At 37.2% G+C, this 26,814-nt stretch overlaps 1 protein-coding gene across 1 annotated transcript in view; it reads left to right on the top strand.

The window, feature by feature from the left end:
• The window catches only part of Cad74A (cadherin 74A), a 97,041-nt gene that overhangs the window by 9,614 nt on the left and 60,613 nt on the right, over positions 1–26,814 (top strand). Inside the window, exon 2 of the mRNA XM_073981725.1 lies at positions 13,714–14,129. Within this exon, the coding sequence (XP_073837826.1) occupies positions 13,913–14,129 (217 nt within the window). The 5' untranslated portion in view covers positions 13,714–13,912. The remainder of the gene's footprint in view (positions 1–13,713; positions 14,130–26,814) is intronic.

Consider the following 26,814-nt stretch of genomic DNA (forward strand, 5'->3'; position numbering starts at 1 on the left):
ATATTGGAATTATACGTGATTTAGAATGACTTACACTTCACAACTGATTTAAATAAAGATATGCAAACATAAATGTATAAAATAAATCTATTGATAGTGTTGCATATGTAGAAAGAGGAAACTTCTAAATCATATCAATGAGTGTAGTCCGACTGTATATTTAGCTCGGTGTTTTGGGAACTACTTTTTATTGCAAAATCCAAATGCCGGGTCTGAAATTCAGGGTTAAAATTGCTAAGGGATGGTTAGTCAAAATTACGCTGAGAGGCTTTCTGCCACCGCTGATTTTTTTATATTATCTACCAGCATTCAGCGAGCAATGCGGACATACTAACCATGTTAGTGGGAGCCAGCCTTACTTAAACCGTACTTAAAAATGAAAGATTTAAATTTAATCTACATACATGAAAAGTGGCATTCGCTCCTCTGATCCTTCGAACGTCAAACAGCAGAATCGCACGTCACAGCCAATCGAAAGATGATCGATATTTATTTCTGATTTCTTTGTACCTAGTACATACATATTTTATATAAATATCTAATATCTCTCCCAATATTTAATTTGTCCATGTATAACACCCAACCGACTGTTAAAATTATAATACCAATCTAATTCATCCGCAGAACTCATTCGATTAGAAGATGTCGTGTATTAAAGCGAAAACTGCACAAAAGTTTTATTTTGTTTTTTTTTTCCTACTCAATATGAATGGTCACGATCATGATCATCATCATTATTGGTGAAATTTCGTATATGATTTGTTCCGTATCATAGTGTCTTTTCTTTATTTGTATGTATGTTCATCGCTTTTGTGCACAAATCGATCTTCTTTCTAGCATCTTGCCTAGGTTGGTTGGTTGGTTAGTCAGCCAAACTGGCTGGCGCAGGTAAGTAAGCAATATGTTGCTAATGATCTTAGAATCATCATCATCATCAATACTTGACTACATTATCCACCATTCATTTGTACCAGTCATCCAACCAAGCAGCCAGTCAGCCAGCGAAAAAAACCCATTGGACCATTTCACTATCGAATACTTGTTTCGTTTCTCCCTCCTCTTTGCTTTGTTGTTGTAAAACTTGTTTTTGCACAAAAAATATAGAAGCACAAAAAAAAAACTTCACACATTATTTTCAATACTCATGATGGTGATGATGATCATGTTGTTGGTTTTTGGTAATAATGATCATGAAGTCGATGATGATCGTCATTATTTCCCTGTTTGTTCTCTTTCTTTGCCAGCATCCGTATAGTGAGTTGTAGTTGTATATTTTATGGCATACCTTATGCCGATTTGTTTTCTTTTGCATATTTCAAGTTAGAAAGTGGTATTGCCATGTTTTGGAGGTGGGAGGAAGGCTGACTGAGTGACTTGGTGTAATTTGAAACTTGAACAATAGATCCCTAAGTTTAAAAAGAAACAGCATTTTCGGTATGTCAGAGAATAAGTTTTGGAAACAGTAGGAACAGTGGTGTCGACGTAACCATAAGTACATCCCGACACCTTTTCCAGGGGTTTTTTTGCGAGCACAATTTACATAAAGTTTCTAGTTTCTTACTTACTTAGATGACTTTTATATTAAACAGAACGTCTTGTTCCATAAGCCGAACTAAGAATAGATTTCCAAACGCACCGATCTTTTACTTTACTTCTCCAATTTTGGATGCCATTTTTTGTGATATCTTCTTCAACTTAGTCTTTCCACCGGAGTTTTGGCCTTCCCTTGGGGCGTATACCGTCGAGTGGCTCGTATTCAAATGCCTTTTTGGCGGGGGCATCTTTATCCATCCTGCTGACATGGCCAAGCCAACGCAATCGTTGTAGTTCGATACGTTTTACTATATCGATGTCGGTCGGCTAGTATAGCTCGTGGTTCATACGACGCCGGTATTCACCGTCAACGCATATTGATCCATAAATCTTTCGAAGAATTTTTCTCTCAATCACACCAAGTTCTGCCTCATCTGCTTTCGCAAGTATCCATGCTCCAGATCCATACATAAGTACGGGTAGTATCAGTGTCTGGTAGAGTGTAAGTTTAGTTTGACGAGAGGTGGTTTTACTTTTAAACTGTTTACTTAGACCAAAGTAGCATCTGTTGGCCAATATTATTCTTCTTTTGATTTCAAACCTGATGTTGTTCGTTTTATTTATGGCGGTTCCGAGGTAAATAAAGTCATTTACTACCTCAAAATTGTAGTTCTGAACATCAACAGTTGGTCCGAGTCTACTGGACGTCTTGCGTGTTGATACCATAAACTTTGTCTTATCGCCGTTGACTGCCAGACCCACTTTGGCAGACTCTTTTTCAATTTTCGCAAAGGTGGCTGTTACGGATCGAGTTGATCGACCTATTATATCAATATCGTCTGCGTAGGCCAGTAACATTATATCCTTATTGTATATAGTGCTATTTTTTATCTCTATCGGTATATACATTCGCTTCTCGTATGACCTTTTCCAATAGAATGTTAAATAGGTCACACGATAGGCTGTCACCTTGCCTGAAACCTCGTTTTGTTTCAAAAGGTTCCGAGAGGTTCTTTCCTACTTTAACAGCGGATCTTGTATTAGCCAATGTCATCCTGCATAATGTTATAAGTTTTGCAGGGATACCAAACTCAGACATGGCTTGGAACACCTTTGATCGAATTGGGCTGTCGAAGGCGGCCTTATCGTCGACGAACAGGTGGTATGTGTCGATCTGTCTTTCGTGGGTCTTCTCCAGTATTTGGCGCAGTGTGAAGATTTGGTCGATTGTCGATTTACCAGGTCTAAAACCGCATTGGTATGACCCGATAATGTTATTGACCATGGGTTTTAAACGTTCACACAGTACACTCGACAGCACTTTGTATGCGATTGGGAGCAGACTAATGCCTCTGTAGTATGTACACACCGTCTTGTCTCCTTTCTTGTGTACGGGACATAGGAGGCTGAGGTTCCAATCGTTGGGTATGCTCTCTTCCTGCCAAATTTCGGTAATTAACTGATGCATACTCCTTATCAGCATTTCGCCACCGGTCTTGAACAGTTCGGCGGGCAGCCCATCAGCTCCTGCTGCTTTATTGTTTTTCAGTCGATTAATTGCTGTCATGACCTCGCTTTGGCTAGGTGGAAGTCATTCAACGTCGTCGTTTGCGATTGGTTCTAGTGTGTCTTCATCGCCGCCCGTATTCGATTCATGAAATGCTCCTTCCAGATCCTCAGTACCCTATCTGTATCAGTTACCAGATTCCCTTCATGATCTTTGCAGGAGAATGTGTCTGCACCATACCCTTCAGTCTGGTGTTTTACACTCTGGTAAAATTTGCGGACTTCATTCTGACTTCTGAACATCTCGAGTTTCTCACGCTCAGGTTTTCATGCTCTTTCTTTTTTCTTCTGAAAATACGTTTCTCCTCTCTCCTCTTCCCCCAATATTTTTCTTTCGCGCTTCGTGTTGGTACTGAATGCAGGGTTGCTCTGTATACCGCGTTCTTTTCTTCAGTAGCCTTACGGCACTCCTGATCGTACCATATATTTTTAGGTGGTGGTTTTTGGTACCCAAGCACAGATTTTGCGGCAGGACTCTTTACAGAGCACCATCCGTTGTAGTGGATGATCTCCGAGGACGGTATTCATATGATTCGCTCTTATAGCCTACATTATTATGTTTACTAGTCAAACCTTATTGACATGTCTGTTGATCTAGAGATTATCTGATACATATTTTTTAGACCTCTCTCTTTCTGTACATTCTGATTCTGAAAACCTGGGCGGGAAATACCAATCTACAAGATGATGATTTAGATTGTTTTTTTCTATAGAAACTTAGTAGATAATGCCTCGACAATATTTTGTTGTGCCGACGCATCGGCAAGATCTTAACTTCCAAATATATGGGGTCCACCGAAAATACGAGGAGTCACACTGCTGCAGCTCTCAGGTCTGCATTCTGACAGACTTGTAAATTTTTCCATTGCGTATTATTTACGTTGGCATACTACCCACACCCATCTATCGCGTTGTATGCGGTTAACAAGGTTTCTTTATCTACTCCCAAAGTGCTGTCGGATAAGGTCTTGAGGAACCTGTTGCCACTTCGCATTTTATAGCAGATAGCTGTAGCATGTCACAGAATTTAACCCCCAGAACTTTTTGGTAATTTCCCGTCGGAATAATTGACCCACTGCATGTACAGGTAGATGTACATGCAGTGGGGACTTCATCTCCGCAGTACATGTGGTGTACAATGCGGATCAATGAGAAAGGAATTTAGTCTTAGACACAAATATAGAGGTTAAACAGTTCCGGAGATATCCGGCGAGATATGGAAAACTCTAAGATTCAATCTACGGAGTTTGGACTTCTTATTTCTGAATTCCACACATGATTGGCCAACGTTTCAAACAAGGCGGAGGGTAGTACTTTCGACATCCTCGAACAAATAAGCGTGACTGACAGTAACAAACGTTTTAGTCAGGTCCTATTCTGTGTCACTGTATGTCTGGGAATGGTGTGGTACTTATGCTGTTTCAGGTCATCCACAGCGGTATAGCATGCTGACACTAAGGAATGAGTGATGAATACAATTGATCAACTGCCTTAGAGTGAAGCAATCACATTTAATATTAGATGGCTGCGCATCCTTAAACCTAACCTAAAGCAAGAGACGTTAATCAAGAATCATCTCTACTGGTGAAAAAAGTGGGCATTTGTGTCTAGCTTAAGTAGAGAGACCACCCTGTCAAAACCCTGGCTAAAGTTAAATTGAGGACTTTGATCAGATCCACGACTCCAGGTTCATCTAAATGCTTTAGGTTCACCATGAACCATGAACGACAATTCCATTGGCTTTGAATGATTTAGCGCATCTGTCGTAGGTCTTATTTCGGGCATTTGACCAGGTGAATATGGCGATGGAGTGCAACAGTTATGATGTCTGGGAAATTCCAGGCTTATGCCTCCCTGGCCAGCTCCTACGATTGAACGCAATTGTTCATGATGCGCATTAAATTCTCAAAATATTACGGAGAAAAGTTGTTAACCGCCGAGATATACACAGACTCGGTTGCTCCACACTTGAATGCAACCTAAAGTATGGGTTACTAGAGTCAAGATGAAGCAAGATAGGACAGACTGGTGCAGTAGGATTACATGTCTACCTCCTCCACCTCTCGTACGATCGAATGAAAGTACGTTCTACCCATAAATACTCTAAAGACTCCAGCTACTCAGCTTCGTTTCTTGAATCGCCACGTCCATGTTCTTTCGCCGACTTATGAAATCTGCAAAGACTAGGTCTTTTGGGCCATTATCATAAGAAGTATGGACTTGACTAAGAAACAAGTAATAAAGTATCGGAGGTATACCCTCAGCCACCTACCAAAAAAAAAAAAAATCAAACCAAACACAATAATTATGCCGTATATAAAATATATTGATTTTATATCGCGAGTTTGTTTAAATATGTATGTACCGTAATGTGGGGCTATACCAAATCATTGACATATACCAAACATATTTAGTAACCAAACTTCTCCATAAAGGACTCAAAATGTTGAATTTCGTTAAACTAAGTTTGAAATAAATTTTGAAAAAGTTTTAGAGTTATCTTGCACAATAGCCATTTTAGTATGTGCCGGCATTTTAGTATTAAAAAAAAGGTGTACCGCTGTAAATGAGTTCGCTAGCACAACCTACTGGAAAAAGAAATCAAAACGATGCGAAAGGAGCTCTTAAACTTCACTTTATCCGAATTTTGTGTGGGAGGTACCCGAAGAGATCCAAAGCCCAAACAGGAACGAAGTAATAGAAGCTACTAAGTCTTAACGAAATAGCGAGGCACCTGGTCCTGACAATATACCACCAGAATTACTATCAGCTGACACCGAAACCAGTGCGCATATTATACTTCCGGTAGTACAGATCAACCTCACAGAGTGCAGGAACCGTTAATGATTGTAGTAGCGAAAGTAATATCGCATATCATGGCCAAGCGTATTGGTGAACAATTGGAACCATTATTGAGAAGAGAACAGGCAGGGTTCAGAGCACACCGATCGTGCGTTGACCACGTTAACACTTTGCGGGTAATAGTGGATCAGTTTGTTGAATGGAGATCCCGTGTATCTGGGATTCATCGACTTTGAACGAGCATTCAACACCATATCCCACGATGCAATCTGGAGCGCTATGGTTTGCAAAGGAATTCCGGCAAAGTTGATTAACCTCGTAAAAGCCCTGTATGATAATGCCACGTGCCGAATCCCACACGACTCCCAGCTAAGCGATAAAATCAGCATAAACGCAAGGAGTAAGGCAAGGGTGTGTTCTCTCTCCACTGCTCTTTAATATAGCACTGGACGTGATAATGAGCAGTGCGATGAGAAACTCCTGCGGAATACAATGGGGGCTACAAGGAAGACTGCTAGACCTCGACTATGCTGATGATATATGTCTGCTCACCCACAAGCACTCACACATGGCCGCAAACTTACAAAGCATTCACTGCTATGCAGCTAGAGCCGGACTGAGGATAAATATTGGGAAAACTAAGGTGATGTGCATTAACACAACAATGACATCAAACATTACCATCGACGGTAAAGTAATTGAAACTGTTAGCTCCTTCATATATCTTGGGAGCATAATAAATGACAGTGGTGGAAGTAAGGAAGATATAGTACACCGAATTAAAAAAGGACGTAGCGCGTATGGTGCATTGGAAAACGTGTGGCGCTCCCAAATTATCTCCAGGCAAACAAAATTGAGGTTATTTAACTCGAATGTCAAATCTGTAGTTCTGTATGGATGTGAAACCTGGGACGCAGCGACAAATGAGGTTAAATCGCTGCAAGTCTTCATAAACAAGTGCTTGCGTAGAATAATGGGTATATTCTGGCCCAACACCATATCGAACATCTCACTGTGGGGGAAACTAAACAGGAACCGGTTAGCATAGAAATAACGAGACGGAAATGGAAATGGATAGGTCATACCCTACGGAAGGACAGAGACGACATTGCCAGACAAGCGTTTGAGTGGAATCCGATATACATGTAGGTTAGACTACATCGATTACTTGGTTAATTGCCGAAGGGATATTCTTAAGCTTTATGGATAATTAAACATTTTAAATACACAAACATATGTTCCCACAAACATCCCAGAGGTGGCAAGTGAGACTTATATTAATGAGTGCATACTGGTTCGTATTAGATCAATGACATGGAAACAAAAAGACAAAACTTGTAGAGAAGTGTTACTTGTCTGAAACACTCAGAAAATGTCACCTACATTACGCTAAGACGTAAATGTGATGTTGTCTGGCCTAGGAATCGAACCAGGGCATTTAATATGCAATGTGGATGTTCTTACCATTGCGCTATGTCACGCAAACATTTTTAAATATGACCTTATAACGTTACCTATGAGTTGAAATTATAAAATTTTGCTTACACGGGAGATATCTATGAACTCATAGGTAACTACGCGTTGAAATTACGGGCATTATATTAATACAGTTTCTTGATATACTGAATAAGAATACTTTATAAGATTGGAATAGATTTTGGATATGACTTTTTAGTGAAATTCGCCAAACTATGTAGCTTGTCGTCGATCTCAAAATATGTCCATCTCTATTTAAACTTAAAAATCTTCATTAAACACAATTTTATTTTAACAAAATTCATAAAAAAGAAATTTAACTGAATTTGTTTCCATCTGCCACTCTAACCAAAAGGGCCATAACAATTTAAGTGTGGGAAGAAAACTCAAAACAATGAAAATACACCCCACATTAAAATGATAATAATACGATTTTTAATTATAATATTGCATTTTAATACTGTGGCACAAAGAAGTACATCAGCATAAAACGAGGTCAGTATAACGTGGAATCTTAAAAAAAACTTGAAAGAATATAGACTAGCTTGCATAAAAAACGTGAGAATATATTTTTCATGGTGAATGGTCTTCAAGTTGTGGGTGAAATGAAGACACGCAATAAACTCGGTTTATTAGTAATAGTAAGGTGAATGTAGAATACGCACTAAAAGAACATTCCTACATACTTATGCATATTTTACAGAGTCAAGACGAGTAGAAGTGGTAGTATTATTTTATTTTTTTAGACACAACGTTTATTATCAGCCCAACCGACGGTAATTTGAGATTTCTATAAAAAATATTCTAATAAAATAATAAAAGATAGACCAAAAATTGTCTAAATTGAAATTTATGAATGAAATTTTGCGTAAATAAATTAGATTTGCTATTGAAGTTATTGTACAGTAGTTTGTGAACGAATTTGGAACTTGGGAAAAAGTGTCAGTCAACTTTTTGCAAGGCAAAAAAAAAAAACTAAATTATATTTGTACCATGTTGCAACTGGAATCCTCTGGCACATAATGGAACAGACCGCCATGTGGCGAACAGAGTGAACTCCCTCACGGCAGTTCAGGCTCTCACAGATGTCATCAGGGAAGGTACCTGACGCCAGGATCGTGCAATCATTCGCATACCTTACGATTTCGATGCCTTCTAGAGGCGGAGGAATATAGGAGAGGTAGAGATTAAACAGTTTCGGAGATATCACCCCACTTTGGGGAACTCCCTGTTCCACTCTACGGGGTTTCGACTTATTTTTTCCTGAATTCCAAGACGACTGGCGTCCACGCATATAATTGACTATCCAACGTCTAAAGCTTGGCCGGAGGGTTGTCTGCTCAATGTCCTCAAACAGCATGCAGTGCCTGACAGTATCAAAGGCTTTTGATCAATCAAGCGCCACCATCACTGTTCTATCACACGGTGGTCTCTGGTTGAATCCTTAACAAATATATGTGGAGATGGCGCGCAGCGCTGTTGTCGTGCTGTACTGCTTACGGAATCCATGCTGATGATCGGCAACTGAATATTTCCGACACTGGGGAGGAATAAGGCCTCAAGTGTCTTTGCTACGAACGACAAAAGCGAAATCGGTCTGTACGATTCACTTTTGCTGGCATTCTCGCCTGGGTTCAGTAACGGGACCACCCTACCCATTTTCCAGACTTTGGGAACAATGAGGGTGACTAACGACAAGTTGAGAACTTTAGTGAGATACTCCACTTCCGGCTCATCCAGCTGCTTCAGCATTACCATGGAGATTCCTTCAGCGCCCAATGCTTTGGATGATTAAGCGTTCCTGATGGCATTCGCAACATCATCCAATGTAAACACTGGTGGTTCATCCTAGACAGGAAGAGATCTGATGCGACGTAATACTCTTCGCTACCCGAACATCAGAAGGATTGGACAGTTTTCTGAAGCCGTGATTGATAAACTCTCTAAATCCCAGCCAATCAGCTTCCCATGATTGACGAATGTGAGGTGTTCAGAAGTGATGAAACCAGGTGCTAATGGAGACAATTATGGGGAGATGGTCTGACCCAAGGAAATGAAGGGGTGGCAAGTAACGTAATTTATCAGACCAGGTGATACGATGGGTATGTCTGGCGAAGTGTGACACTATCCTCTATTTCTGGTAGACGCGTCAATGAGGAACCAAGCAAAACGTAGATCTATCAATCTTCTCAGCCAGCGCTGTACCCCTCTAGTCGTTTCCAAGGGCCAAATGCCACATCTCATGGTGCGCAGCAAAGTCACCCAGCACCAGACGATTATGACCTTCCAAAAGCGGGCAGGCTGGTAATCTGAGATATAGCTATTTCTCGGCGGGATATATACGTTTAGCAACACTATCTCGGCAGTTCCGCACCTGACTGCTACCCCCCTACATTCCATGTACGGTCATTAGAGACAGGCTCAAGCGAGATACGTCAGTATTGGATAGACTAGGGCAATAGGAATGCTAATTCCCATCTCCACTTCTGGTGCGATCCTTCCTTAAGACGTTGTAGCCATCCCAACGTTGTAAGCTACAGTTGTTCTTGAGCTTGGTTTCTTGCACCGCCGCGACATTGATGTTCTTCCGACTCATCAAATCTACTATTTCCTCGATCTTATCTCGGAGTCCATTGCAATTAAATTGCAAAAAGGATGCATTTTCGGGGATTGGGACAACAACGGCTGGTGTTAAATGCTGCGTGTGCGATTGCTGTCGAGGGGACTGCGGGGGAGTTTCATAATCTGACGACAAGGGAGTTTCGTAATCTGACGACGACTCACTGGGGACTGTATTCACGCAGCATGCAGCAACATAGTCCCTGTCGTAGTCCCTCGCGTGGACAAGTCCAGAGCAACCCCCTCACCGAAGGTTGGATATGGGTGAAGATTCGGATGTGACAAACTGGGCACAAATAAATTGGTCCTCGCTTTTTTATTAAAAACCGATACATAATGATCAACTACAACTGAAAAACACTGAAAACATCTCCCGTTATTTTGTTTATTCATCGTCAAATAATACCGTTATGTCACTCGTCATTTTCTATCATTTTTGTTTCGACAGGTTTTTGTCTTTACTGAAAAATAGAAAATTTTGAGTTACTCCATTTTTGTTGGATAGGTGCGATATACATTAGAGTGGGGTGATTTGAACACCATCACGGGCGCCTGGAGTTTCTGATTCTTGGGATTGTACTGAGCAAAAAAGTCAACTAGACCATATGTCTACGGTGAAAATCGAGCCCCCGGATTTTGGCTTGAAGTTATTTTTCAAGGATTTTTGGATATTTTGGCATATAAGAACCAAACCACTGATATTTTCGATCCAACACAAAGACAACAATTGTAGCCAAGACAATAATAAATAACTCTCTAGTACATCGCAAAAGCATTGGAACGCTCCTTCAGGTAGTTATGGCCTCGAAAAGGTGCACATTTTTCGGAAAATATCGATAAATGACACTGTGCTACAAAATGGGACTCAAAGTCAGTGGGTGGAAAATTCCTTTTGGAGATGAAAGCCCTTGGTGAGTGTACTAAGAACCCAAAAGGAAATATTCACCATAGGTCAAGTTTCCGAGATATCGCGTGATTAATGGTTTAATTTTGGCCCCTTAATTTGTTAGAAAATAGCTTCATATCTCTCTAAAGCGTTATTGTAGCTTCATTTTGACATTACATTTCTTCGGTCAAATCGAATGATGAATCTTTTTGTAGAATATTTCATCCCTCTAACTCAAATCCTTTCATGTCCTTTTCGTCCTTTATTTTTTGAACCGTAGTAAAAGTAACACAAGACGAGATTTTACAGCATCCAAATATTCTACAAAAATGTTATTCAGAAGATTTTAGGTACGGTTCTCATTGATGACCAATCGATATTTTCCCGTTTTCATGGTCCTTTTTGACATTTACCCGGTTTTTGTTCAGAAAACTATGTTTTGTTTTTATGTATATTCGTTATTGGTCTGTGGTGCTTCTGAAATACTTACCATAAATAGCTCTTGTAATGACGAACACGTTGATAACAAATTTTATTGGAGGACAGATCCGGTTACCTATATTTTTGAATCGGATATTCCGATATTAAAACCGATTTTGGAACCCGTTTTAACTAACCGATTAACCGTATATGTATATCATTAGAAAGCTAATATAACGGTCAATCAAATTGGTTCCGTAGCTAGAAAAAAAACAGCTTTCTTAAACCGATTTTGATGTAAAATATCACTGGTTGAAAAATTCTTTTTGGCGATGAAAGTGCATGATAAAAAAAACAACATAACATAAATTCATCTCGCCATAACTCAGAAGTTTGACCTATCTGACCTATATTTTACATCAAAATCGGTTTAAGAAAGCTGTTTTTTTTGTTCTAGCTTCGGAACCAATCGGTTAATCGGTTACCTAAAACCGGTTCCAAAATCGGTTTTAATATCAGAATATCCGGTTCAAAAATTTAGATAACCGGATCTGTCCTCCAATAAAATTTGTTATCAACGTGTTCGTCATTACAAGAGCTATTTATGGTAAGTATTTCAGAAGCACCACAGACCAATAACGAATATACATAAAAACAAAACATAGTTTTCTGAACAAAAACCGGGTAAGTGTCAAAAAGGACCATGAAAACGGGGAAATATCGATTGGTCATCAATGAGAACCGTACCTAAAATCTTCTGAACAACATTTTTGTAGAATATTTGGATGCTGTAAAATCTCGTCTTGTGTTACTTTTACTACGGTTCAAAAAATAAAGGACGAAAAGGACATGAAAGGATTTGAGTTAGAGGGATGAAATATTCTACAAAAAGATTCATCATTCGATTTGACCGAAGAAATGTAATGTCAAAATGAAGCTACAATAACGCTTTAGAGAGATATGAAGCTATTTTCTCACAAATTAAGGGGCCAAAATTAAACCATGAATCACGCGATATCTCGGAAACTTGACCTATGGTGAATATTTCCTTTTGGGTTCTTAGTACACTCACCAAGGGCTTTCATCTCCAAAAGGAATTTTCCGCCCACTGACTTTGAGTCCCATTTTGTAGCACAGTGTCATTTATCGATATTTTCCGAAAAATGTGCACCTTCTCGAGGCCATAACTACCTGAAGGAGCGTTCCAATGCTTTTGCGATGTACTAGAGAGTTATTTATTATTGTCTTGGCTACAATTGTTGTCTTTGTGTTGGATCGAAAATCTCAGTGGTTTGGTTCTTATATGCCAAAATATCCAAAAATCCTTGAAAAATAACTTCAAGCCAAAATCCGGGGGCTCGATTTTCACCGTAGACATATGGTCTAGTTGACTTTTTTGCTCAGTACAATCCCAAGAATCAGAAACTCCAGGCGCCCGATAACACTTTTTTCCTTCCATACAAATCGCCCCGGCCTAATATACATATGTGAGTTATTCTAAAAGTAATTTCCGGAAAAATGTTACATTAAAGGTGAGAATCCACCTCTTAATTTAATTACCACTTTGAAATTTAAGATAATAAACTGTTCTGCATTTCCTATTTCACACCTTACCGAAGTTTACTGCTCCTAAATATTCATTCGATATACCCCAAGATTTACATTTTCCCACGGTTGTATTATTAAAACATTACAATTTTCAAATTAATTTTTTTTGTTACTTTATAAATAAACATTCCTTAATAAAAATTCTGTGAAGAAACAAAACAGATATAGACAGCATCCAGCAGCATCGATTCAATGGCAGCATTACTGTGTAACATAACTTTATTTCGTTAACCAACTAGTTTTAATTCCAATCAAGGTCAAATGAGAGTATTCATCAAGAATGTGAATAAATACAAAGGAATAAGTTTGAATAAAGTAAACTAAAAAAATGTTTAATATATTTCGAAGTTGTTTTGCAAACATTTTTTAACTCAGTGCTATAAATGTCCATGCCATAACACACCCTATTTCAAAACAAGATACAAAAAGTTATCTGAATTGTTGTCAAAGATTGTATGTGATGTGATTCTTATAAACAGTTGCGACATAATATAATACGAAATTATTGGAAGGGCATAAACATGAATGTTTCTTCTGAAATATACCAATCGAAAACCCTAAACTGTGTATTACCAATGGAAATTTTCAATAAACGATGTTCGCCTTAAACTCGCTATCGACTCTAACTTATTTATACCTAAAAATAGCATCAATAACCAACAGACCATAACGGCTTTTAATATTTTAAGTGTTGTTTGCACTCACTTCATTGGTCAAATTGCCAAATTTTTATTTACCTCAAAAACTAAACCGTGATATGTGCTAAATATCTGTTTCTTTTGTTCTTTTCTTTAAACCATTAGCGAACGTAGCAACAAAAATTAGATCAACGAAAAACAAGAAAATAAGCCAACTCAAAAAGAATTCGACAAAGCTTAAAATTCGTTCAAATGTTCAACATTAAGTGGAGTGACACGAAAACAAAGTGAATTTCGTTTAAGTTGTCGTTGTCCCCAACGTTATAAAAACAAACAAACAGAAAACTCGAAAAATTACACCATTATGACCACCAAGTGGATGTGGTGGTCGTCTGACCACTTATTTACGGTTACGACGAGATTGTTGTTGTTCAACATTTTGCTGCTGTTATTTTCTGTGCCATGGACAAACTGCCAGTTCTTAAATCAACCGCCACGTTTTGTACCCGGCTCCGGAGACATGTCGAGATTTAGTCTTTCGGAAAATTCACCTGTTGGTAGTCCAGTTTACCAATTGAGAGGTAAGTACGATTTTGAACATTTGTTTGCATTCAATTTAACCAGTCAATTCGTATAACATGACCCAAGTAATAAAGTTGAATTTCATATTTGCATGTTTTTAATAATTACAAATAAATTCTAACAAGTTCTAAGAATTTTTTAAATACATATTTATCTCTATAAGTTTGACCGTAAATACATTTACAGAAATGTAGCCAAAATTGTAATGAAGAATATTTAAATATAAGACTAGGTTTTGATATAAAAATTGTAGGAATTTTCATCGATTCCTAGTAGCTATAACTGAAAAATTAAGAATTATTGGAAAATTTATATTCCAACATTTAAAGTTTTACATATTACTAATGTTTTGGCTATGGGTTGAGTTTTGCCTGATTTGAGTCTTTTAAGGAAGGAGGATGTCTTGTTTGAAAGGAGGGGTCTTCTATTAATAAAAGTCGTCCTAAAAAAAGATTTCCTAAAGATACTGGTCCTTCTATCGGAATGTTCTACAGATTGAAGACCTACGCACTCATATGTGTGTACTTGTAGCTTGAAGACCTCTTACAGGCGTATAGGAGTCGTAAATGGACTTTCTATGTTGATAATCCCTTCTAAAGGTTAATTCGATATATAGAAGATTTGAAAAAGGAATTTTCTATAAATTAATTCTATCATAAGAAGACTTCTATAGATGTCTGGCAGTGTTTTTTCTATTCTTCTTAAATTGAATTCTTTAAGCCAGAGCAGTAAATATTAGTTACTATGACACCATATATATATATATATATATATATATATATATATATATATATATATATATATATATTTATTTATGAAGTCTCCGAAATCCAATTTTGTGATGATTTTTTGCAATCTCGTATTCCTGTATTGTATTTGGATAATGTTTTATTTAATATTAGTTACAATATTACATACAGGGTGATTAGATAAAAAAGCACATCCGCATAAATGATTTTAAAACAATTCTATTTATCATTTATTCATTCATATCATTTATTTTTTGAAGCCCCTATAAGCAGATATATATATATAATACATATACATAAGTACCATTATACGGATCACCAAGCACTCGAGAGTGTTAAAGGATGGTTTTTCGTATGAAAATATGTAAAATGAGAGGTAATGTTGTATTGGGTTATATTAAACGCTTAACCGATTTCAATGATTTTTTGTCCACTTTTTTCCTATTCCCTGAAAGGACAAAATACCAAATTACAAGAATATGTGTTAGAAAATAGGGACATAAACCATTAAGTCGGTAAAATCGGGGGTACCATTACATGGGGCCTATACGAAAATTGTAGCGGGATGCTAATCTTTGTGGGCGCCAATTGCAGAAGGTTCTTGAACGGATTGAAAACACGAACACGTTACAAAAAAACTATTCTTTATTTAATAAAATTATATTATACGAAGGTTTCAAAGAGAATGAATGTATGAAAAAATATGTATATCGAAATGGGGTAAAATAAAATATTTGACAACATAAACAATTACACAATTTCAATAGGACAAAATTACTATGTTTTCAATAAATTAAAAGAAAACAAAACAAGTAATATGTGACACTACGCTACAAAATATAATTTTTGTAAAGAATTGTTTCATTCAAAAATAACTAAGGGCCAGTTTGACTATGTCGAAAGAAAATGATTGCGAACGAAAAACACCTAAGCTTTGGTTTTCATGGCAATATTGACTTTGTATTTGCTTTAAATCAACTACAACATTTAAAAATCATACACGAGCTTAGTTGTATTTCTTTCGTTTTCATTTTCGTTCGACATAGTGAAACAGGCCGTAAAAATACCTCAAGTCAGTGAAATCTATTGAAGAATATGACAAAAGCAATAAAATATTTAAATTAAGGGAAACCGTTATGCGGGGGCCATATCGTTGACTGGCTCTATATAAATAATTTTTTACAGAATAGTCGCTTTTCCAGCCAGAACTCAAATTACAAAAAAAAAACAAGTAAAAAAGTGTAAGTCGGCTTTGCCGACATATATGTACATACTCTCAGCCTGTGTGAATTGAAACGTCCATCTATTGACAATATCGAATCTATGGATTAAGGATTTTGTATGTGGATTTTGTATTTGGTTTGAAGCTCTAAAGTGTTGCGGAGGATGTACTTCATGGAATGGACCGACATAGTCCATTTTGGAATTGGATCTTATTTTGGGATTCATTCCTTTTGATAGATTTTGTGCCCACCAATCATTTCAGTTGCTCACCGTTAGCTTAGAGGTTTTGGGCCACGATGTCAGGAAGCATGAACTTGGCCACGAAAAACATAAAATCGCTTAAACAGGACTACAAAGAGCAGCATCGGTATAGTTTTCCAAAGGTTCTTCGAACAGAACCATAACTGTGCTTGAAAAAAAAAATATTGAATTTTTCTGAAGTAAAACTACATTTGGACAAAATATTAGGAGATCCTGGTTGCTCCGTTCAGCAGATATAGCGCGTACTATTTTAGTGACAATTTTAAACTTTTTGGGGTGGGGGGAGCTTCGGGAAGATGCGCACCGATTGTGCCGATCTTCCAACATAAACATAGTTTGGACTAAATACTACGAAGGCCAAATTTTGGACCGAATCGTACGCATAGTGTCATGGGGATTTTCACAGTTTCGAAAGCTGGCCTAAAATTGCATGTTTCCGAAATTTTGTGTGGAAGGTATCTTAAAAGTTGACATATATGGTCCATATTCAAGCCTGAATGGAAATCGTGGGCACAAATTTTCCGAAAATTTTTCGAACTTTTGTGGGAGACGTACGTAAAGGAATGGAACGATATGGCCCACCTTCGAACATAAAATAAGTATGGATAAAATATAACGAAAGCCAAATTTTGGACCAAATCGGCTCATCAGTTCGAGAGTTACAACCACTACACTTGTGTCATAGGGGATTTTTAAAATTTTCTGGCTATTTTCTCAGGAAGTATGCACTTGCCCCAGATTAAACTTGTATTTTCGTAATAGAGGCAGCGAATACAAGTTGCTACAACAAAAATCAAAACGATCCGAGAGTATGTCCTAAACTGATTTTTTCCGAAATTTTGTGTGGGAGGTACCCGAAGGAGTCGACCGATAGAATCCATATTGGAACCTCATCTATGTCTGGTAGAAATTTCACGATGTGCAAAGTATGGACCAAATCGGGTGCTCCCTTCAAGAGTTATTGTTCGCACAAATATGCCGAACTTTTGTGGGGCAGGTACCTGAAGGTGTAGACCGATATATTCCATCTTCGAACTTAAACTAAGTTTGGACAAAATATAAAGAAAGCCAAATTTTGGAACTAATCGGCTCATCTGCTCGAGAGTTATCGTGCGCACCCGCCAGCCAGACAGACGGACATTGCTCAATCGACTCCAAATTGTCTGAAACATATTTCGTCCAAACATACTTGGGGTCTAAAACCGTTATTTCGATGAAGCATATTTTGACATCAAAAATTTTTCAACGGTTGCAAAATACCCCTCAGTAATGTTGGCGACATTTGCTGAGTATTTCAGCCTTGAAAAACTTCTCCACAAGTGGTGTCTTAAGACACGCCGTTCGGACTCGGCGATAAACAATAGGTCCCATATCATTGAGCTAAATATGAATCGGGGTGCACTCATTGATATGAGAGAAGTCTCCTTTCTCCGTATGGGATGTTGTGGAACAATGTTTTTTGTTTTTGTTTATATTTTGGCCGTATTTGTAGTGTTTATATGTAAGTGTATATACCCACCCCCGTTAGCATAAACGCTGAGGGTATAAAAAATTACATGCAAAATATGGCTAAATCCTGCAAATTTTGCGGATCTTGAAACTACAATGTTCAAAGACGAGAAAAATTAAAAAAAAATAAAAATCTCGCCGCAGGGCTTTTTCAATAAATCGCGGTCAAAGTTCACATTTTTAGGGTTTTTTAGGTTTTCACGATTTTCCTTGAAAATGGGACGACACAGTCAGTGCACTGTCTTGTAGAGAATTTTAACTTCTACATCAATTCCTTTAGTCCCATTTCCATAGGACTTGCGGTTTCCAAGCAAACTCTTAAACCCTAAAAACTTCTAAAAATGTGAACTTTGGCTCTGATTTATTTAAAAAGACCTCTTGCGATTTTTTTCTTTCATTTAAATTTAGTTCAGGCGGACCGTGGCTAACCACTGCTCACTGGTTGCTGCGCCAATGCCTATTGAAGATTCAACATTTTCCAGTGGTTTTCAAACATTTGAGAGCCTTTGGGTAGCCATTCCGAGCTATAGATAGTTCTTTAACATTTTCAGCCCGGTAAAATTGACTACAGAACAAATGATGAGCAAGAAATGATTGAACAGATTTTACGCAACCTGCTCCGTGGTTCAAGCATCAGAATAAATCAAGAAGATCTAGAATGGCAAGAGAGTTCCATCGTGCATTGCAGATGCATTGCATTGCATTTCTCTCAGTGATGTTATGGAAGAGAAACTTCATGCCATCTTTGCAGCCGCTTGTTTTCTTTTCTTTCAGTTTTACTATTGGTGAAGGGTGCTTTCAATTGAGCATAATTGCTCGTTGATGATGCATTGTCATCCTCCCGCATGAGCCCATGCTACTTTCGGAACAATCAGGTATCGCTTAGCTGGTAGTGTGGACACATTCGCTTCCATTGTCCAGCAGGTTTGCTGAAAACCTTAAAAAAACCTTAAAAATGTGGCCTTTAACTTCGATTTATTTAATAATACCTCCGGCGATTTTTTTTTTTGTTTTTTCTCTTCTCTTTTATGTTTTTTCATTGTAGTTCCAGAATCCGCAAAAACTTCTAAAGTGTAAGTACTTTTCATTTAATGTTAGTTAAGGCGCACCATTTTATGAGCGGTCGTTATTTCAATATTAATTTGTAAGGGGCCAAAGGTGAATTATCACGAAATCGCTCTACAGTTCGCGTTTATTATCCAATCGATGACAACTTTTCACAGTTCAATATTTTGGCTAAATCGTCTCATATTTTGATCGGAGCTACCCGAGCAATCGACCATTCTCCCACACGTGAGCAATTCATGTCAGCAGCATTGCTCATAATACTCCTAATCATTGTTGGCATCAAACAAAATGATGACTCCAGAGTGCTGGGCGACCCCATTGGCCCACACCGCCTCTGGCTACGTCGATGCCTCCGACCGAAGATGACACTTACTCGATGACATCATCAGCTCCAACTTCCCACAAAAGATCAAGAGTTGGTCTTGCAAATACATCAATGACAGAGTTGTAAAATAAAACTAAGTGTACGCTGGGCAGGGAAGTCATATCTCCTCTTGTGCCTAATTTAAACGTATCTAACGTTCATTTTCCCGCGACAGCGTCAACTTTCTGTCATACACTGACGACTGTACCATACTTGCGCGGACATAAAAGCTATCAACTTATTTGCAGGAAAGAAATGTTCAGCTATCCTCGCCAAACTCAAATGCTACGAATTTCGCTATATACATACATATACTAAAAAGGTGGGGGAGTTCTTGGGTAATATGTACACACTGCCCAGAATACGAGAATTCTCGGGATCATCTTAGACAGTCTTCTCTCCTTCTCGGGACTCGCAAATACAATAAAAGTCCAGAAGAGGAACAAGGTACTGATTGTCATATCAGTTAAGAACAAGAGATCATGCTACGAATTTCGCTATATACATACATATACTAAAAAGGTGGGGGAGTTCTTGGGTAATATGTACACACTGCCCAGAATACGAGAATTCTCGGGATCATCTTAGACAGTCTTCTCTCCTTCTCGGGACTCGCAAATACAATAAAAGTCCAGAAGAGGAACAAGGTACTGATTGTCATATCAGTTAAGAACAAGAGATCAACTATGGACTTCTATTGTGGAAAGCATTGCAAGTCAGAATAGCGCTCTACGAACCGCTAACGGCCGTGTCCATATGTCGAGTATGGACCATCTTTATTAGGTGGCAAAGTTACTGTCAGTACAGCAACATAACGTGTTGCTCACTCCACAGTTCTTGCTGGCATACCATCTGTCAACGCATCACAGCCACCATATCGTGGAACAGGATCCATCCGCTAGACACATCCAGAAGGACATCCGGAGCTACAGCCCCACGAGTTTCATTTCACAACGATTGGCAGTCACTGGCTGCTTCTCAGAGGGCGATATATACCCAAACAGTCCAGCACGTTTTAAACGAGTATGAACAAAATTGTGTCATACATCAACACTCAGACGTATAGGAAACATACTAGCGCAACTAAGAACTGGCTACCATCCTCAACAAATATCAAGCCAGAATAGTCCAAGGTGTAGCGGATATTTTCTCACCACGATGGCAGGGACTCCACGATACAAATTAATTATTTTCCCTCATGTCCTGCCGATCCCAGATATCTGTGCCCTCTGTTGCGGATGAGGTCATTACTAATTGCGAAATTTCCATAGGACTAGCCGTTTCCAATCAAAATCGTAAAATCGAAAAACCCCTAAAAATTTAAACTTTGACCGCGATTTATTTAAAAGCCTTCCGTCGATTTTTTATACCCTCAGCATTTATGCTAACGAGGGTATATATGGTAATATTCAAAAATGTTTTACAATCGTTGAAGTTGAGGTCCACCATTTAATAAGTCGCGAACTGTCAATATATTTTATATAGTATGAATATATTTATATTAATTGAAGTGTTTTAGCCGGGGTCTCATAATATAGACCATAATAAATAAATTACGTGGAAGCTGTGTTGGTGGTAATATAAAAAAATGGGTAAAAATGTGTTGAAGTTAGCAAGTTTTTTTGTGTTTTTTCTTGATTTCTGGTCAAACCAGGGAAAAATCAGACCTGAGCTCAAAGAAAGAATTGAAGAATACCCCTTGGGCAACATGGTTATAATGTAAGACTTCTCGATATATACAGTGCATCCCCCTTAAATCGATGCTGACATTTTGAAGTTTTGAAATCGGGGTTTTTTGAATTTTTCTTATAATTGGAGGGCGCAACCAGATAATGACCTAAACTATTTATTGGGTTGTAGAACTCGTGATTCCACGTCGTTTGATGTATATTTCATGAGTGTGCTCCGTACAGCTCCCTAGTAATAGGAGTCCAAAGCCGAATTTTTGGTGCGTAAATTTTCTTTAAAACCCTATTTTTTGGCTTCAAAATTTTCAACTGTGACTCAGCTACCCTTGAACCCCGCGTGATTTTAGTTTTTTTCCGCGCCGGATTTAATGAGACCTACCGCGATCGAATCCATCTACAAAAAACGGTGATATAGATACCCTGAAAATTGGATACTAAACCGCGATTTCCCTTAAAATTGTTTACATAAATGGAATCCTTTATACGCGATTATAATATTTGTCAAAAATGTGTGTCATAAATTACAGAGATTCGGGAGTAGTATTCGTATTTAACCAAAAATAGAATCAGGTAGCACATCCGCGGTTCTTGACGAATCTGTATTAAATTTGTCTTATTGACGTATTTTTAACAGGGGGTCACTGAAATCGGATGCGCCTTATAATCATATGAACATCGCGTTATTTTTACCCACATGAAGCATTTTGGTGTAGTAAGATGAATCTGATGGCACACTTTTGTCGCTGAATGAAACATGGAAAAATGCAAACATATTGACAGAGATGCACTCGATCTATGCGAAAAGCACATGCGCCTCAACTGATTTTAACTATTTCGCGCGTTATACGGTTTTTAACTTTTATGTTTTTTCTTTGATTGTAATATCAATATCACTCTTTATTTCCTAATTCTATTGCTTATCACTCTAAGCAAATATACTTTCACGATGATAAACTATTTTCCTTGAAGAGGTTTTAGCAAAATAATTCAGGTTTTGTTTGGAAATTTAGCGAAATAGTAGAATAACTCCCAAAAAATGTTCTCAAATTTTTCGTATTAAACCAAAAAATATATTCTTGAAATAATGTTCCAACAATAAACTTTTGTCTTTTGTTGTAGCTGCAATATGCAATTTAAAATCCTAATCTATAAAATTTTGGTCTCACATTTTTCTGGACATTGTCTAGATTCTGTACGTATTTTAAATTTATTTTTTAGAGATTTTTATGGACTCTGAGTTAGAATAAATAAAATTTACTCCAAGATTCCTTCATTATTTTTTGATTTTCCGCGAAAATGAAAATAAATTTAGCAAATATTTAGGCGTCTACTGATAGATATTAAATGTTGTTACCGATTTATATATACATTTTGGTATTACAGCACAAAGGGAATTTTTAAATATTTTTTCTTTATAAGGGAATAAAACCCCCCATAACTTTTAGGCGCAGCATCCAATTTTTTGAACGCGAACAGATTTGAAACCACGATTTTTTTCTTAACCCATGTACCAAAAATCGTGAATGTGCTTGTAAAAAATTTTTTTAATTTTTTTTCGATGGATTGTAAAGGAAATTTGAAATTTACCATATACACTTTCATACGGGCAAAATGTGCCTAATCGAAATAATGGTTTTAGACCCCAAGTATGTTTAGACGAAATGTGTTTCAGACAATTTGGAGTCGATTGAGCAATGTCCATCCGTCTGTCTGTCTGGCTGGCTGGAGCGCACGATAACTCTCGAACGGATGAACTGATTCGGTTCAAATTTTGGCTTTCGTAATATTTTGCCCAAACTTAGTTTAAGTTCGAAGATGGGCTATATTGGTCCACTCCTTCCGGTGCCTCCCACACAAATGTTCGGAAAATTTGTGCGCACGATAACTTTTGAAGGGAGTAACCGATTTGATACTTTGCACATCGTAAAATGTGTACCAGACTTAGATAATGTTTCAATATGGACTCAATCGGTCTACTCCTTCGGGTACCTCCCACACAAAATTTCGGAAAGTTCAGTTTAGGGCCATCTCTCGAATGGCTTTAATTTAATTTAAATTTAATTTAATTTAAACTTAGTTTAAGTTCGAAGATAAGCCATATCGGTCCACTCATTCAGGTACCTCCGCCACAAAAGTTCAAAAATGTTCGGAAAAATTGTGCTTGATGGGAGTGACCGATTTGGTCCATACTTTACACATCCTAATATACATATCAGATATAGATCAAGTTTGAATGTGGACTATATTTGTCCACTCCTTCGGGTACCTCTCACACTAAATTTTGCATAAATTCACTTAAGGACCTGCTCTCGAATCACTTTTATTTTTGTTGAAGCTACTTGCGTTCGCTGCATCAATTACGACAGTAAAAGTTTTTCCAGGGGCAAGTGCATACTTCTTCAGAAAACAGCCCAAAAGTTGTAAACAAACCCCTATGGCACCATATGTAGTGGCTGGAGAGCTCGAACCGAATACTGCGTTCATGCACACTTTGGATATTATAATATTTCTTCGAATATTAGATGAAATTCGAAGGTTCGAAAATATTCGCTAAAATGGCGCGATTTCTCATAGACGTAGCAACCGATTTGGTCCAAACTTAAACCTTAAATTTGGGCCCTACTACCTGTCCAATCATTGTGGTACCACCCACACAAATGTTAAACATTTTGTGTGGTTAAGGGTCTGTTCGAGGATTCTTTGGACATTTTTACCGTAGGGTTTCCTTGTGGCCCTGTTTACACCGATATTATCGTAGGCTAGTGTGATAAAAAGCCCTATCTATCGTTATCCCCGCAAATTTTTAAACCTATCTATAATTTTGTCGGTTCATACGCCCAAAATGTTGAAAACCTCCAGAAATACATAAGATTTTTTTGGAAAAAAATCTCTCTGATACTTTTCTATGTGTCAAATTTTCCAAATTTCATCAAAATTGTTTATTAAATATTTTTCGCATGGAATCGGCCGAAAATTTTTATTAGAGCTATATCCTAATCTGCACCGTTTTCAAATTAATATGGCGAACTTATTTCTATACCAAATTCAGTCACATTTTTAAAATTTCATCAAAAATGGACGGACTTTGCGTCAATCTGGCGAACATATAAACATATATGCAAGCTATATCCAAATCTGAACCGATTTCATATAACTTTTCAAACTTATTTCTCTACCACATTCCGTCACACATTCTAAATTTCATCAAAATTGGACATACATATGGTATATATGGTGCACAAAATACCTTAAATCTGGCGAAAATATATATGGTTTCAATATTTCGACACGCTATTATGAAGGCGCCATATCAGCGGGCTAAAAGAGAATTGGGTCTGCCATCGGAGATGATAATATTAAAAATGTGCATTAGACATATTATCCCCGGCCACGAGATGAAAATGTAATATATTTTACGAAAACCACCTAAACAGTTGTAAACAAAAAATAAGATAACAATCTTTTCAACGATATCGGAAAATATCTTCATCTAATCCCACAAGTAAATTACTATGAGCCAATCTCCCATCAATAGTCATCCATACAGCAAGACTTGTTGTAATAGAGTAACTAACAAACATTTTTGTGGTTGCATAGTTGCATCTTCAATTTTATTTTTGTCTGGGTTTGCCAATTGCACATCTAACTCGCTACTAAGACAAACACTAATCACACTCCGCAATAATAGAAAGAGCTCACGTAGAGCTCAGGAGTTAATAAAAACATTACTCGAATCTCACAAGTCAAAGGTTCGAAATTTGTAAAGCAAAGAAAAAAAAAACGAAAAGACAAGAAAAAACATTTTAATTACATACTCATTTTTTGCAATAAACAAACTTCAGCATTTTTTGTAGCAGGAATTTAAGAACGTGATTTTCACTCCAATTCAATGTTTAACACATTTTTTTGACTGTCTAGCAGGGTTTCGATGAAGGTCACGTTTTATTTACAAAATAACAACAATAATTTGTAATATATGTGTCTTATATTTACTTACAGACTTGATGGTATGTTTGTCTGTCTGGCTGTTGGTCTCAAGACAACCTAATTAATTACATAATTTTCAATTATCAACATTTCACACATTTTATACTTACGATTAAATGTCATATGATGTGAACTATTGCGTGTAACCTGTAATGCAGTATACTGACAATGGGTTTTCAATTAACATCAGTCTGAGGGGATGACGATTGATCTGTTCAATGATGTTTGTAGTTGTGTTATACATAGATACAAATGTTTAAAGTAGTATTGTGCCCAAGGCTGGCTTTTTACACAGGTCAACAGTGTTGATGCAATGTCCATTTTCTCACCTTTTACAGCGAAGGCTCACACTAAAACTGATAATAATAATTGTTCCACAAACATCCCTGATGGGACAAGGGAGACTTCCCTCATATCAATGAGTGCACGCCGATTCATATTGGCTCAATGATATGGGACCTACTTTTTATTGCCGAGTCCGAACGGCGTGTCTTACGACACCACTTGTAGAGAAGTTTTTCATGGCTTAAATACTCAGGAAATGTCGCCAGCATTACTGAGGGGGAATTTTGCCACCGTTGAAAATTTGATGTTGCTTGGCCTGGGATTCGAACCGCAGACCTTCTGAGTGCAAGGCGGACGTGCTAACCATTGCACCACAGTGGCCCCCAACACTAAAACTGATACTTTCTTTTAAATACTGATTTGATTGGGTAATATTGTTTAGAGAGGGATTAATTTAAAACTGAGAAGTAAATAAGTAATATTTTGTCAAATTTAGAAACAGTTTAAATAAATTGAAATAGAATACAAATAATTTTGGAACCATTCGATGATTCTTTCTATAGAAAGCAATAGCTATAGAAAATTAAATATACATACAAGACATAAAAACGGTTTAAATCCGCTCTCTTGACATTTTCTATGTTTCACATAGAGCGTTAAAGTTGTATGTGAGAAGAAAAATTCATGTAGGCTGCAAAAATCACAATTTTACGGACATAATCAACATAAATCACTAAAATCGTGGATAACACCATTTGATATATGGGATATGATGAAGAGTGATTCCACTTTGGTGTTTTCCTCCAAGAAGCACCTTTCTAAATAAAATAATATTCCAGAATTTATGCTTTAAATATTTTTGGGAGTTTTATCAAACTATGGACCAAAACAGGTCATATTTAAACTGTTTTCATATGCAAATAAGATAAGTCTTTTAGCAAATGTTAGAATCAATGTAATTAAGATTCTAACATTTGCTAAAATAACGTATTTTTTACCCTAATTTGAGGATTGTTGGTTGCATAGTTACTACCTACATTTTGGGTAAATTTCTGGGTGTTTACCCATTTCCCATCTTTTTTTTTTTGAAAAAATGCAAGAAATGAAAAAAAAAATTACTCAAAAATTTTTTTCAGTTGCCTACTTAAGCCTACTAATAACTAAAATAACGTTTATTCCAAAAATTCTGATAAATTCACATTTTAAAATATTTTTGTGCGTGAGGTTTTTTCTCCTTATAATTAAGATTTTATGTAATCTTATGCAGAATCTCATCACGCTATGATAACAACGGGTTCTTCACTTTGAACGGTCATATCTCGTCCAATTTTGATCCGACTCCATACTACTTGTACTTCAAAAAAAGGCAATAATTTTTTTTTTGATTTTTTGAAAGTTATAAGTAGGGGTAACCTGCAAAAATCTGTAAAATTGAAGGCAATTCAATTGAAATTGACCGATTTTTTTCAAAATCTGATAAAAAAACTGATAATGGCCTAAGCATATATTACATATTAAATTTTAAGGCTATACAATTAAATTTGACCAA

Source organism: Musca autumnalis, unplaced genomic scaffold (assembly GCF_047663935.1).
Source record: "Musca autumnalis isolate F117 unplaced genomic scaffold, ASM4766393v1 scaffold_4, whole genome shotgun sequence".
NCBI classification, from domain to species: Eukaryota; Metazoa; Arthropoda; class Insecta; order Diptera; family Muscidae; genus Musca; species Musca autumnalis.